This window comes from Stegostoma tigrinum, chromosome 25, assembly GCF_030684315.1.
Source record: "Stegostoma tigrinum isolate sSteTig4 chromosome 25, sSteTig4.hap1, whole genome shotgun sequence".
Classification (NCBI taxonomy): Eukaryota; Metazoa; Chordata; class Chondrichthyes; order Orectolobiformes; family Stegostomatidae; genus Stegostoma; species Stegostoma tigrinum.
The window spans coordinates 51,147,867-51,163,408 of record NC_081378.1 but is presented as its reverse complement, the minus strand read 5'-3'; the positions used below and the strand labels follow the sequence as shown (position 1 = coordinate 51,163,408).

The window sequence follows — 15,542 nt, the reverse complement described above, 5'->3', positions numbered from 1 at the left end:
CCAACCATTTCATGACGACCTTAATCCCAAGCTAAACTAGTTCCATCTGGCTGTGCTTGGCCCATATCCCTTCAAATATTTCTTATTCATGTACTTATCCCAAATATCTTTTAAATATTGTAACTGTACCTCCATCCACCACTTCCTCTGGTAGTTCATTCCACACATGGACCATACTCTGGGTTTAAAAAAAAATTGCCCCTCATTTCCTTTTTAAATCTTTTTCTCTCACCTTAAAAATATGTCCCAATCTTGAAATCCCCCACCGTAGGGAAAAGCCATCTACCATTCGCGTTATCTGTACCCCTCATGATTTTATAAACCTCTATATTGTCACCCTTCAACTTCCTACAATCCAGAGAAAGAAGGCCCAGCCTCTCCTTATTGACTCAAACCTTCCACCCACAACAACATCCTGTAAATCTTTTCTGAATCTCTCCAACTTAATAATAGTCTTTCTGTTAGAGGCCTCACCAATGTCCTGTACATCCTGAACACACGTTCCCAAGTCCTATGCTCAAAGGTCCGAGCAAGGAAATGAACAATGTTATTGACAGTGCTGAAAGCGGCACTTAATGACCAATCAGCTATTCAGTGATGTTCAGTCAATTCTGGTCCATTAGGACAAAACTGAACTTGGGCTGACAAGTGACAGCTAACATTCACGCCAGACAAATGCCAGGCAATGACCCTTTCCAATAACAGCAGAGAATCTAACCCTCCTTGATATTCAATTGTTTCAGCGTCACTGAATCCCCCAACTATCAATATCCGGGTTGGTGAGCATGGGAGGGTGGCGGGGGCGGGAGGGTGTGGATGGTGGTTATTATTGACCAGAAACTCAACAAGAACAGCCATAAAAGTACAGTGCCTACAACAGCAGATCAGAAAACACAATGACAAACTTTAACATAATGTATGCAGCAAAGAGAGAGCCTTTCTCAACATTGCTACAGACCTGCGTTAAGAGAGTTTGAGGATTCAGCAGTTCATCGGTGGAATACTGTTACCCATGTTATTGGAGCTAAATGTTCTGCATTAATATAAAAATGCCATGTGTTCGGAATCTAATGTTTTCCTTTTCTTGTTTAGGCATGTGTTTGTAGTTCCTTTTCAATATCATTATATTCATTAGGGAATGAAAGAAGGTAAGCCTAGCATTTCGGTAGCATTTTTCAAGACTTCCAGCCATCCCAAAGTGCCTTGCAGTCAGTGAGGATGTTTTTGAGGTGTTGGTGCTGGTGGAGTGTAGGAAACTCGGCAGCCAACTTATCCCAAACACAGTGTGACAGATGATCAGATAACCCGGTTTGTGACTGTTACGTAGAGGAAAAGAGAGGAAGTGTAGAGCTATCATGTAATTCTCTGCTTCCTTGTGCCAGTGCAGATCATGTGGTTAATGGTAAATGGAGATGCACAAGCTTGTGTTTTTGACAGTGAATAAACCCAAGTAACAGACACATCATTGGGTCTGTAATACACATATACTTGTGAGGTGTGCAGATGAATTTATCATTTTACAACATCTGTTGATGAACTGGTGAGATCAAAAACAGATACGAATGTTTATTGTGTTCCCTATAGAGACCAGTAACTTTTAACGAGAGAGAGAATTTCCCAACTGACTGACGTGCAGAATTTCCCAATCAACATGATGTAACATTTTAAAGTTTTTTTTTGTAAAAACAAACTATCATCAACATTGAATGAACAATAGTCAGACAACTAATGTACTAATCTAGAGGAAAGGCATTCCCTGTTGGCTTCTTCGAGCAACTGAAAATCCCAGGTCACATTGACACTACAGTGCATTTTGGGAAGAGTTGCAGTCCTCAAGCTCTGTTTGGCTTCAGCAGGGACCCCTCTCCCTGTTTTACTATGTGGGTCTTTCAGCATCCTTTTAAACAAAAGTCCCTTCACTCGATCTTCTAAGTGCACTTGCATGGACTTGAAGTAAAAGGGCACATTTGGGAAGCTCCTTTGTCTTTACATCTCCACAAACCTCATCTCTTTTATCCCAGAAGGGTGGGACACTTACTCCTACAACTTGACCAGATGTAAATGATGTGGGATTGACAGCACCATGGTTGCTGCTCCATCTTCATCAGTAAAGCCCAAAGTGGCAGGGACCGTTTGGTGACCGCACTAAGAATGTCACTGACATACACACACACACACAGTTGCTGAGTCCAAGCTTTAATGTAACACACAAAATGGTAACAGCAACTTTGGAATCTCAGTCCACCCAATCACCTAATGGTCTGTGATTGGGGATATAATATCAGAAAATATCGACATCCTACTTTTGCAAAGGTAAACACTGACAGACAACCATGACAACAGGCCTGTGAACAGGAAGTCTGCAAGACATGAAATTAGATAAGAATTAGCTGTTTTCATTTGTAAGTGAAATGATTTGTAGTGCTGGTCCACACAAGAACCAGATGTAGCTTTCAGGTGAAGTGGAAAGGCTGAGCATTAAGGTAGCTCAGAGTTGCTCGCACTCTAGGAGGTATGAAATGGTGGCTGTACAGTGTCTACTAGTGTTGGCAATGTGTACCTTACTTTATTCATTCAAAGGACGGGGGTGTCGCTGGCCGGGCAGCATTTATTGCCCATCCCTAATTCCCCAGAGAGCAGTTAAGAGACAACCACATTGTGGGTATGGAGTCACATATAGAACAGACCAAGTAAAATGGCAGTTTCTTTTTCTGAAGGACATTAGTGAACCAGATGGATTTTTCCACCAATTGACAGTGGATTCATCGTCTTCATTACACTCTTCATTTAGAAGTTTTCATTTACTGATTCCAAATTGCATCATCTGCCATAGTGGGATTCAGACCCAGCTCCCCAAAACATTAACTGGCTCTCTGGATTAACATTCCAACAAAAATACCACTATTTTTCACCTACCCCAAAGTTACAACCTGAAAAGCTTACATTAGGAATTTCCATTGTAATAGTGGGCATAATTTATAAGGGCAAAAGATTGACTGGTGACAAGGAAAGGGAGAAGCAAGCTTTTGTAACAGTCACCTCAGTGGAAATAATTTATTCCTTGATTTACAGAGTGTGAAAGAGTGAATCTTTTTCTACTGCTGAAAATTTGAATCTCCAGTGCTGCCATTTTAGTTTGCCAGCAGGTTAACTGGAAGTAACCCTCATTATCTCCCTAGTGTCCGAGAACAAAGTGCTGTGTCACCCATCCTCTATTGACTCTCTGTCCACCAGTGCTGCTACTGAGGACCATGTCTCCATGGGCGGATGGGCTGCCAGGAAAGCATTGAGAGTTATTGAGCACGTTGAGCAAGGTAAGACTCCCTTATCAAGGGTTCTGTACATTGGTAGATATTGAGAACAATTCAATATTCCCATCTGTAAGATAAGTAACAAATGAGCCAAAATGGCTTTGTTTTTGATTGTTGTGTTGATTCCTTACAGTTTTTCATTAAGATATTTGACCTCTGTGTAAACTGAGGCATTTACCCAGTGAGGGTATCCCTAGTTACACATTAGATAGTGGTTGCTGGTTACTGAATTCGCCGCAGCAAGTGGTTCAGAATCTTCCAGCATCACCATTGGAAAATGTCAGGGGGTCATTTTGCTTCCCTCTGTCATACAGCATCCAAACCTGGACATAGACCATTACCTAGTGGGGGAGAAAAAAGGGAAAAATCCTTCAGACTTGGGAACATATGTCCTGGAGCTCTGTTCTGAGGTATAAAAACAGGTTTGGAACAATATAGGGATAACAAAGTGTGGAGCTGGATGAACACAGCAGGCTAAGCAGCATCTCAGGAGCACAAAAGCTGATGTTTCGGGCCTAGACCCTTCATCAGAAAAGGGTCGAGGCCCGAAACATCAGCCTTCCTGCTCCTGAGATGCTGCTTGGCCTGCTGTGTTCATCCAGCTCCACACCTTGTTATCTCGGATTCTCCAGCATCTGCAGTTCCCACCATCTTTGGAACAATATATGTCATTCACAAGTTTTACTGCTTTAACTTTCCGGGTACAGAATACAAAATGTCAAACCCCACAGCTCAGTGGTAGCCTAACAAAGGGCAATTAAGGATAGACAATGACAGCAGCTAAACATCTCCTCAAAACATCAAGTAATAGTCTTTTGACACCACAGGGGCTGCTGTGATGAGCTATGTGCCACCTGCAACCTTTGCTGTAAAATGTGCTATGTACCCCAACATCAGGGAGCCAATAAATTGTTGAGGACTGCCTTGAAACATTAACTCTGTTTTCTCTTCACTGATGCTGCCAGACCTGCTGTGTTCCTCCAGCACACTCTGTGTTTGTTCAGTCTGAGCTGTCAAAATAAATCATGTCAACCCCTCTAACCATGGAGTCCACCTCACTAACGCATTTGGAACTGTATTGCAGGTTTCCAAACCCCTCTGTCTCTACACTGTTGCTTGTTGAAATCCTCATTCTCCCATTGCCTCAAGGTCTCTCCTGTCGTGTAGATTCTAAAATTGCAGACAATTAACAGGAACAAGGAGGTAGGGGAAGAGGAAAGAACAGTTGGGAGGCATTTGTAGCTTGGGGGCATTGGTGGAGAGCATTTAAGAACAGGGTATTAGAGAGTAGCCTAATGCTAGTGCTGTAGACCTTGCACACTGGTGCAACAGAACAGGAAGAGAAATTACGCAGGAGGACACGGTCAAAGCACGAGTCGGGGCACGAGTCAGAAAGGCCCCCTGACATAACTACCACTAAGAGTGTCCTAATCCCAATTTCCTGCACTTGTCCCACATCCTTGAATGTTACAATATTTGAATGACTCATCCAGATATCTTTTAAAGGTTTCTGGCCTCCAGGACCTTCCCAGGCATTGCATTCCAGATTCCCACAACTTGCTGAGGATTTTCCTCAAATCCCCTCTGAATCCTTGTCCCTTACCCTAAAACTGTGCCACCTCATGATTGACCCCTCAACCAAAGGGAAACAGCTGCTCTCTACTCATCCTGTCCAAACCCCTCATAATCTTATACACCTCAATCATGCCCCCCTCAGTTTTCTCTGCTCTGAAGAAAACAATCCAAGCCTAGCTAGTCTGTACTTACAGCACAATTTCTCCATCCCAGGCAACATCCTGATGAACTTCCTCTCTATCCCATCCTTCCTGTAGTGAGGTGACCAGAACTGTACTCCTGCTGTGGCCTGACCAACGCTCTGCACACTGCAACATTATCTCCTCGCTCTTGTACTCTGCCACAATGGATGAAAGCAAGTGTCCTATATGTTGTCTTAACTATCCTAGTCACATGCTATGTTGACTTCAAGGATTTGGGAATAATTATCCCAAGATCCCTCTGTTCGTCCTGCTCAGCAGAGAAATGGGGAAAAAGCAGGAGACTGGTTGTAAATGACCACTAGACTTTGTGAGATGGGAGCATGGAATTTACAAGAGCTTATCTGAGCAATGGGGTACAGCAGGAGTTGGAGCAGAAACAGATGAAACATGATGCTGTTGAAAATTTCTGGGAAAGGAGGACTGCAGCTCAGCTTCAGGTCAAACAGGGTGGGTTTTGCTTGGCAGAATTACTAAGGGGTACAGTTGGTCACATGTGTGGCACACTGGGCTCTGAACAGGACAACACCCCCCGAATGTTCCTGCCTGACAAAACCAATATTCGACTTTTAACATCAGGTTCTACATGATCTTGTTGTTTTGACAGGGAATCATAATAAAATGTTTAACTTTGATAAAATACAGAGATCGACATTACTTTGGGTATCCAACCCCCTGCTGTCCCAGTCCTGGGAGTATTTAATGGGGGACAGTATAGAAGGAGCTTTATTCTGGATCTAACCCTGTGCTGACCATGCCCTGGGGGTGTTTGGTAGGACAGTGTAGGGCACGCTTTACTCTGTATCTAATCCAGTGCCGTGTCTGTCCTGGAAGTGTTTGGGGACTGTGTAGGGGAGACGTTAATTGACCTATGTAATTTCACAATGCTGTTCCTTGCCCAAGGTGTGTTTGGCAGAAGGATGTTGGAAGAAGCCTTGCTCTATATCGTCCCTGTGCTGTAACAATCCTGTTAGTTGGGGTGGTGTAGCTGGACCTTTGCCGTATCCAGCCTGTGCTGTACATGCGCTGGTTGTGTTTGATGAGATGGTGCTTTCCATGATCTGGCATGTGCTGTACCCTCACCAAAGTGTTTGATGGTAAAGGATATCTCAACATTTCCAACCTGATCAATCCTGAGGTCAGGAGCTGAGTGGCCATGTTGGAACCTAAACTGGATGTCACTGAGCAAGTTAAAAATGTGATCTGAGATAATAGGAACTGCAGATGCTGGAGAATCCGAGATAACAAAGTGTGGAGCTGGATGAACACAGCAGGCCAAGCAGCATCTCAGGAGCACAAAAGCTGATGTTTCAGGCCGAGACCCTTCTGTCTTGGATTCTCCAGCATCTGCAGTTCCCATTATCTCTGACACAATTTTAACCTCATTGCGAAGCCTCTTCCAGGGATGCCTAACCTGAAGAAGTTACCCTCCTCCCCTTTTTTTTCCCTGATGAAGGGTCTAGGCCCGAAACGTCAGCTTTTGTGCTCCTGAGATGCTGCTTGGCCTGCTGTGTTCATCCAGCTCCACACTTTGTTGTCACTGAGCAGGTTATTGCTGACCGGGGCTACTTGATGACACCTTCTGTCACTTTACTAATAATCACAAGAAGACTGGCTCAGCTAGATTTGTCTGGCTCTGTGTATAGGACATGCCTGGGCAGTTTTCCTTATTGTTGGCTGGATGCCAGTGTTATAGCTGTACTGGAATAGGTTGTCTACAAAGCGGAAAGTCCTGAAGCACAACTCTTCAATACTATTTCCAGAATGTTGTCAGGATCCTTAGATTAGATTCCTTAGTGTGGAAACAGGCCATTCAGCCCAACAGGTCCACACCGTCCCTTGAAGCATCCCACCCATACCCATTCCCCTATAACCCACACACCCCTGAACACTACAGGCAATTTAGCCTAGCCGATCCATCTAGCCTGCACATCTTTGGACTGTGGGAGGAAACCGGAGCACCCGGAGGAAACCCACGCAGACACGGGGAGAATGTGCAAACTCTGCACAGACAGTTGCCCGAGGCTGGAATCGAACCCGGGTCCCTGGTGCTGTGAGGCTGCAGTGCCAACCACCTGAGCCACCATGCCGCCCAGTAGTAAAGCCTTTGCAGTATCCAGTGTTTCTCCAACTGTTTCTTGATTTCACACGAAACGAATTGGGTTGGCTAAAGGCTGGTATCAGTGAGGGTAGAAAGCACAGGGGAAGGTTGAAATAGAATACTACAGTGCAGAAAGAAGCCATTTGGCCCATCAAGTCTGTACCAACTTTCCGAACGTCATCACATCCAATCCCCATTACCCCACATTTCCCTGGCTAATCGACCTAGCCTGCACATCTCTGGACATTATTGGCAATCCACCTAACCTGCACATCTCCGTGGGAGGAAATTGAAGCCCCTGGAGGAAACCCATGCAGACACGTGGAGAACATGCAAACTCCACACACAGTCGCCTGAGACTGGAATCAAAGCTGGGTCCGTGGAGCTGTGTGGCAGCAGTGCTAACCATTCCTATTGCTTATCATTTGCTCAGAGATGAGTCATCTACTCAGCACTTCCCTGACATTGGGATGGAGATGTTCATGGAACCTCTTTACCTCTCTGTTTCTAGTCCTAATGTCCATTAAAATTTTTGATTTTGATGGTTAGTGTATGTCTAAAGTTAGTCATTTCTCATGATTTAAATCAAGTCTTTTTGCTTCACTCAGTGCTTGCCATAGAACTTCTGACAGCATGTCAGGGTATCGAGTTTTTACGGCCCTTAAAGACGACAACTCCCCTGGAAAAGGTCTACGACCTGGTCCGCACGGTGGTGAGGTACGGTTAAACCAGCAACATCCTGTGCCTGGAAAGATTCCTGTTCAGATGGTTCATTTTTATTTTATTCAAACTGCTTTCCTTTCTAGACCCTGGATTAAAGATCGTTTCATGGCACCAGATATTGATGTTGTCCATCGATTATTGGTGGAACAAAAGGCAAGTTGGTGTTTATGTTAGATAAGACCATTTAATCGTTAACAACTGAGCCAGGAAAATACATTCAAAATAACATTCCAGCCCCTCGTTCTGTTTTGATCGTTTATCAGAACTTGGTTAGGAAATATCTTCATTTTAAAGGCATTTTTAGTTGACTAATTTAATAAAATTAAATATCAAGGTTTTGTTTTGAACAGATTGCCATTTCCATGGCACTATGCCAATGTGCTCAGTAGGAGTTTGCTGTATGTCCAGGCCTTTTGAGGTTTGAATGAAGGGTTTGTGACAGGAGTGCAGTTACAGGACTCTTATTACAAGATAATAAAATGTGAGGCTGGATGAACACAGCAGGCCAAGCAGCATCTCAGGAGCACAAAAGCTGACGTTTCGGGCCTAGACCCTTCATCAGAGAGGGGGATGGGGAGAGGGAACTGGAATAAATAGGGAGAGAGGGGGAGGCGGACCGAAGATGGAGAGTAAAGAAGATAGGTGGAGAGAGTGTAGGTGGGGAGGTAGGGAGGGGATAGGTCAGTCCAGGGAAGACGGACAGGTCAAGGAGGTGGGATGAGGTTAGTAGGTAGCTGGGGGTGCGGCTTGGAGTGGGAGGAAGGGATGGGTGAGAGGAAGAACCGGTTAGGGAGGCAGAGACAGGTTGGACTGGTTTTGGGATGCAGTGGGTGGGGGGGAAGAGCTGGGCTGGTTGTGTGGTGCAGTGGGGGGAGGGGACGAACTGGGCTGGTTTAGGGATGCAGTAGGGGAAGGGGCGATTTTGAAACTGGTGAAGTCCACATTGATACCATATGGCTGCAGGGTTCCCAGGCGGAATATGAGTTGCTGTTCCTGCAACCTTCGGGTGGCATCATTGTGGCACTGCAGGAGGCCCATGATGGACATGTCATCAAGAGAATGGGAGGGGGAGTGGAAATGGTTTGCGACAGGGAGGTGCAGTTGTTTGTTGCGAACTGAGCGGAGGTGTTCTGCAAAGCGGTCCCCAAGCCTCCGCTTGGTTTCCCCAATGTAGAGGAAGCCACACCGGGTACAGTGGATGCAGTATACCACATTGGCAGATGTGCAGGTGAACCTCTGCTTAATGTGGAATGTCATCTTGGGGCCTGGGATGGGGGTGAGGGAGGAGGTGTGGGGACAAGTGTAGCATTTCCTGCGGTTGCAGGGGAAGGTGCCGGGTGTGGTGGGGTTGGAGGGCAGTATGGAGCGAACAAGGGAGTCACGGAGAGAGTGGTCTCTCCGGAAAGCTGACAGGGGAGGTGATGGAAAAATGTCTTGGGTAGTGGGGTCGGATTGTAAATGGCGGAAGTGTCGGAGGATAATGCGTTGTATCCGGAGGTTGGTAGGGTGGTGTGTGAGAATGAGGGGGATCCTCTTGGGGCGGTTGTGGCGGGGGTGGGGTGTGAGGGATGTGTTGCGGGAAATACGGGAGACGCGGTCAAGGGCGTTCTCGATCACTGTGGGGGGAAAGTTGTGGTCCTTAAAGAACTTGGACAACTGGGATGTGCGGGAGTGGAATGTCTTATCGTGGGAGCAGATGTGGCGGAGGCGGAGGAATTGGGAATAAGGGATGGAATTTTTGCAGGAGGGTGGGTGGGAGGAGGTGTATTCTAGGTAGCTGTGGGAGTCGGTGGGCTTGAAATGGACATCAGTTACAAGCTGGTTGCCTGAGATGGAGACCGCCCCAAGAGGATCCCCCTCGTTCTCACACACCACCCTACCAACCTCCGGATACAACGCATTATCCTCCGACACTTCCGCCATTTACAATCCGATCCCACCACCCAAGACATTTTTCCATCCCCTCCCCTGTCAGCTTTCCGGAGAGACCACTCTCTCCGTGACTCCCTTGTTCGCCCCACACTGCCCTCCAACCCCACCACACCCGGCACCTTCCCCTGCAACCGCAGGAAATGCTACGCTTGTCCCCACACCACCTCCCTCACCCCCATCCCAGGCCCCAAGATGACATTCCACATTAAGCAGAGGTTCACCTGCACATCTGCCAATGTGGTATACTGCATCCACTGTACCCGGTGCGGCTTCCTCTACATTGGGGAAACCAAGCGGAGGCTTGGGGACCGCTTTGCAGAACACCTCCGCTCAGTTCGCAACAAACAACTGCACCTCCCAGTTGCAAACCATTTCCACTCCCCCTCCCATTCTCTAGATGACATGTCCATCATGGGCCTCCTGCAGTGCCACAATGATGCCACCCGAAGGTTGCAGGAACAGCAACTCATATTCCGCCTGGGAACCCTGCAGCCATATGGTATCAATGTGGACTTCACCAGTTTCAAAATCTCCCCTTCCCCTACTGCATCCCTAAACCAGCCCAGTTCGTCCCCTCCCCCCACTGCACCACACAACCAGCCCAGCTCTTTCCCCCCCCACCCACTGCATCCCAAAACCAGTCCAACCTGTCTCTGCCTCCCTAACCGGTTCTTCCTCTCACCCATCCCTTCCTCCCACCCCAAGCCGCACCCCCAGCTACCTACTAACCTCATCCCACCTCCTTGACCTGTCCGTCTTCCCTGGACTGACCTATCACTTCCCTACCTCCCCACCTACACTCTCTCCACCTATCTTCTTTACTCTCCATCTTCGGTCCGCCTCCCCCTCCCTATTTAGTCCAGTTCCCTCTCCCCATCCCCCTCTCTGATGAAGGGTCTAGGCCCGAAACGTCAGCTTTTGTGCTCCTGAGATGCTGCTTGGCCTGCTGTGTTCATCCAGCCTCACATTTTATTATCTTGGAATTCTCCAGCATCTGCAGTTCCCATTATCTCAGGACTCTTATTACTGCAGGCTGTTGCTCCTCCTCGAAACACAGAGTGGGAGATGGTCTCTCACTCCTTCACACCATTTGCTTGTTCAGTCAGATCAGGGCTCGGCCCTATAATAAGTCTCCAGATCCGCTTTAGACCCAATTCACTTAATATGGGGTAAAATTCGATCAACCTCACTTCTAAAATGTACAGTCTTAAAATTAAAAATGTAGTAGAGGTGGTCGTGTGTTGGCTATGTGACTAGACAAATAATCTTTTAGTCTATAGGCTAAAGTACTGAGGACCTGCATTCAGATCCCAGCACAACAGCTGGTGAAGCCTAAATTCTGTAACAAATCTGCAATTACCAGCTAGTCTCAGTAACTGATCATAAAGACCGTCTATGTCCTTTAGGAAAGAAAATCTGCCTTCCTTACCTGGTCTGGCCTACATGTGACTCCAGACCCACCGCAATATGGGTAGCTTCTAACTGCACTTTGAGCAATGAGGGACATATAACAAATGATAACATTCTCAATGAAATCCACATTCCAAGGAAGAATAAAGAAAACAATTTATCTTGCACCTACTGCTATTTACAGAAAGAACTCCACAAGCTTCTACCACACTTTAATCATCGACTTGCAGCCTGAAGCATCGGGCTGTAAGATATAAGTGCTAGTGATAGAAAGCATTCTGCTGATCGCCTACATGCCCACTGTCCCCACTCTGTCTCCTGCTCCTTAACCGCTTTCCCAACCAGGTGTAATTAATTAAATGTGAGGCTGGATGAACACAGCAGGCCAAGCAGCATCTCAGGAGCACAAAAGCTGACGTTTCGGGCCTAGACCCTTCATCAGAACGTCAGCTTTTGTGCTCCTGAGATGCTGCTTGGCCTGCTGTGTTCATCCAGCCTCACATTTTATTATCTTGGAATCTCCAGCATCTGCAGTTCCCATTATCTCAGGTATAATTAATTGTTTTGTGGGAAATGCTTTAGCTTTGAATTTTTTTGGAATCCTCTGCCACAGACGGATATGAATGTTCCATTGTTGAATATGTTTTAAGACTGAACAGGCAGATTTTCAGTTTCTCAGGTAATCATGAGGGTGGATACTTGGAGTTAATTGACAATTAAGACCCAGGTTTTGTTTCAATTTTAAAGCCAACAGGTTGATTCTGATTGGTCAGGGTGATACCCTGTGAAATGAACTAGCCAATGGCTGCTGCCCGTTTTGTTCAGTTGAAACAGGCACAATGTGTGTATTTTCTGATGAAGGGTCCTGACCCGAAACGTCAACTTTCCTGCTCCCTTGATGCTGCCTGGTTTGCTGTGTTCCTGTAGTCCCAAACTGTGCTTTCTCTACTCTAGCATCGGCAGTTCTTGCTATCTCAGTGCAAGAATCACTTGTTTCTAACTGTAAAGAACAAGCCTCTTTGTTATAACATACATGGCCCTGTTGCAACCAAGTGTACTACATTATAAATTTGTCAGCATAATTCCTCAAACATTTATCATCTAATGATTGGTGGAACCTACCTGAGAGTTTGACTGATTTGGTGCAGTTACTGTGGTTTTGGGGCAAATTTTTACCTGAAAGAAAAATCCAACTATCGTTACACTTTCGCAGAACCCCTGTGTTCTGTCTGCAGAAATGGCCCTGAGCTTCTAGTTGCCTGCCACTTCAACACACGACCACGTTCCCTGGCCAACATCTCTGTCTCAGGCTTGCTGTTTTGCTCCAGTGAAGCTCAGCACAAGCTGGAAGAACAGCACCTCATTTTCCACCTGGGACCCTGCAGCCTTCAGCACTCAGTATTGAGTTCAGTACTTTTAGGGCCTGAGCACCACCTCCCAACTCCTTACCCCAACCACCCCACACCAGGCCTGGCCAGCACATGGTCTGCTTTAAGCACAGCAACCCATTTTCATCCTCTAATAGTCTGCATTAACAGTTTTCATTTCTCCCCAGCTCACTTTTATCCATTCCTTTGTCTCCCTGATTGCGTTCCCTCTCTCTCTCTCTCTCTCTCTCTTCTCTCTCCCTCCCCCTCCTCTCCGGGCTTCATCTTCACCTTTCGCTTACTTCTTCCCCCACCCCATCTCCATCTACCATTGGTTCTGGTGAAGGGTCACTGGATCCAAAACGTTAACTCTGCTTTCTGTTCATAGGTGCTGCCAGACCTGCTGAGCTTCTGCAGCAATTTCTGTGTTTGTGTCTTTACGCTTTGCTGAGCAGTGATTGGATTTGCTTCTATTACTGATTTAGGTTTCTTCTCCCTTTTAGGTGTGGGAGGTGGCTCACCCTTATATTGAGAAATACAGATCTGCCAACCTGCCAGAGACTAGGCCCATTTCGCCAACCGCTTTTAGCCTGGAACCTCCAGTGTCTCCCCACAAGAAAGCGCGGATTGAATAGTGTAATCCACAGTCTGCTTCAGGCAATCACCTGATGTGAACTACCACACGAGCACAACATACACCATAAAAATACCACAGATGCCATAAATCTGAAATGATAACAGAAAGTGATGGAGAAATACAACAGTGCAGAGACAGAAACAGATGGAAGTTGCTGAGGTTTTTCAGTACTTTGTGTTTTCAGTTTAGAGCTCTATGTAAACCTTTCTGTAACATTTTTACACAACTGTGCAGATCAATTTTTAAAAGTGATGTTTACAAGCTAACAGAAATGCATTTTAATTTTACGTGTGATTAAATTGTTGAAGATGTGGCTCCCTTCTGTAATGTGATACCTAAGTAACAAAGGTTAACAACAGCAGTCTGCCTGAGTTTTCCAGAGTTCTGGGGAATAGCTTCAGGAATGTCAGTGCTCCCTGCCTGATACTTTTAAAGATGCCACTTGTGTATTACTGGTATATTAATGGAGGAATGTGTCACCACGTCCCACCAGTACAACAGCCTTTTTAAGAAAATTCAATGCAAAAAATAAAGGTTTTAAATATTACCCTGCTCTGCTTCTTTGTCCAGTTTTGTTCAACTTCCTCAATTTTGTTTTTGGTGATCATTTTTTATCTTTTATAGAATGTTTCTTTACCTAACTGGCACCAGTGGTTTTGATAATTGGCATCATTCTGTTTGAGAGACAGTGGGAATGCAGCCTCAGAACTTTGCTGAGCAAACAGTGCAGAGATCCCCCCAGGTATCATATGTAAAGTTGTGCCTTGGTATTTCCTTGGAGCAGGACAACCTCCACTGCAGGGCTGAGGGACTTGTGAAGTGTTCTGAAGAACAGGCAAACCAGACTCAAAACTTCAGTTCCGTTTCTCCTGCCGTAGATGCTGCCAGACTTGCTAAATTTCTCTGACGTTTTGTGTTTGAGGGATATCTGTTATGTGCAGGGTTTTGGAGAAACTGGGATTATTCTCCTATCAAGAAGGGCAAGGGAGGTTTGACAGAAGTGTTCCAAATCCTGATGGCTTTGATGGAGTTTTTTAGGGTAATGTTCTTTCCAATGCCAGAAGAGACCATAACCAAAGAACAAAAACATAAAAACCTGATTTCTTTTTCATTGCAAGTTGTTATAATGTGGAAGACAGAACCTGAAAAGCTGGTGGAAACAGAATCTATAGAAAATTTCAACAGAAGGTTATTTGAATGTGCGAGATGGATGTTTGTAAACTGTAATTCACCTTTATAGTCATATAGCACGGAAGCAGACCTAACTTGTCCATGCCAGGGAAATGTCCCAGTCTGATCTAGTCCCATTTGCCAGCATTTGGCCCAAATCCTTCCTACTCATGCACCAATCCAGCCTTTTAAATGTTGTAACTGTACCACTTCCTCTGGTAGTTCATTCCACATACGAACCATCCCCACGTAAAAATGTTGCCCTTCACGTCCCTTTTAAATCTTTTTACGTCTCACCTTACAACATATACTCTATAGCTTTGGACTCCCCTAGCCCAGGGAAAAGACCTTGGTTATTCACCTTATCTATGTCAATAAATGTAATTGTGCTAGCCTCCACTACTTCCTCTGGTAGCCTTGTTCCACTTCCACACGCGCATGCACACACACAAACCCCCCCTCTTCATGAAAAGGTTATCCCTCAGATCCTTTCGGATCTCAGATCTTTCCCTTCTCACCTTAAACCTATGCCAGCTAGTTTTGGGCTTTCCCTATCCTACAAAAAAAAGACGTTGGCTTTTCACCATATATACTTCCTGACCTTTCAGGAAAATATGGCATTTGGCCTTTTTCTTTCAAAACCTGATTCTGTTATTTCCTGTCAATAGTGCACTTTGTCTTGAGGGGTTCCAGTAAATCAATTGCTGTGGGTAGCACGATGGTTCAGTGGTTAGCACTGCTACCTCATAGCATCAGGGACCAGGGTTCAATTCCACCCACGGGCGAGTTCACACGTACTCCCTGTCTCTGCATGAGTCTTCTCAGGGTGCTCCAATGTCCTTCCACAGTCTAAAGACTTGCAGGCTACGTGGATTGTCTGTGCTAAATTGCCCATTGTGTCCAGAAATGTGCAGGTTAGAGTGGATTAGCCATGAGAAATGTGGGACGATAGTGTTAGGGTAGGGGTTTGGGTTTGGATGGGATGCTCTTCTTCCAAGGCTCTGAGTGGACTCAATAGGCCAAATGGCCTGCTTCCACACTCTAGGGATTGTATGTGCAACTGATGCTTTACCATGCGTGATGTTGGAGAAGTGTGAGTTGTGTTCTGTACGTGAA

At 45.8% G+C, this 15,542-nt stretch overlaps 1 protein-coding gene across 4 annotated transcripts in view; it reads left to right on the top strand.

Moving 5' to 3' along the window:
* The window catches only part of hal (histidine ammonia-lyase), a 47,332-nt gene extending 33,529 nt beyond the window's left edge, over positions 1-13,803 (top strand). For all 4 annotated transcript variants that reach the window (XM_048553918.2, XM_048553919.2, XM_048553921.2 and 1 more), the window contains 4 exons: positions 3,180-3,314; positions 7,796-7,904; positions 7,994-8,063; positions 13,123-13,803. In XM_048553918.2, the coding sequence (XP_048409875.1) occupies positions 3,180-3,314; positions 7,796-7,904; positions 7,994-8,063; positions 13,123-13,254 (446 nt within the window). In that variant the 3' untranslated portion in view covers positions 13,255-13,803. The remainder of the gene's footprint in view (positions 1-3,179; positions 3,315-7,795; positions 7,905-7,993; positions 8,064-13,122) is intronic.
* The last annotated feature ends 1,739 nt before the right edge of the window (positions 13,804-15,542 follow it).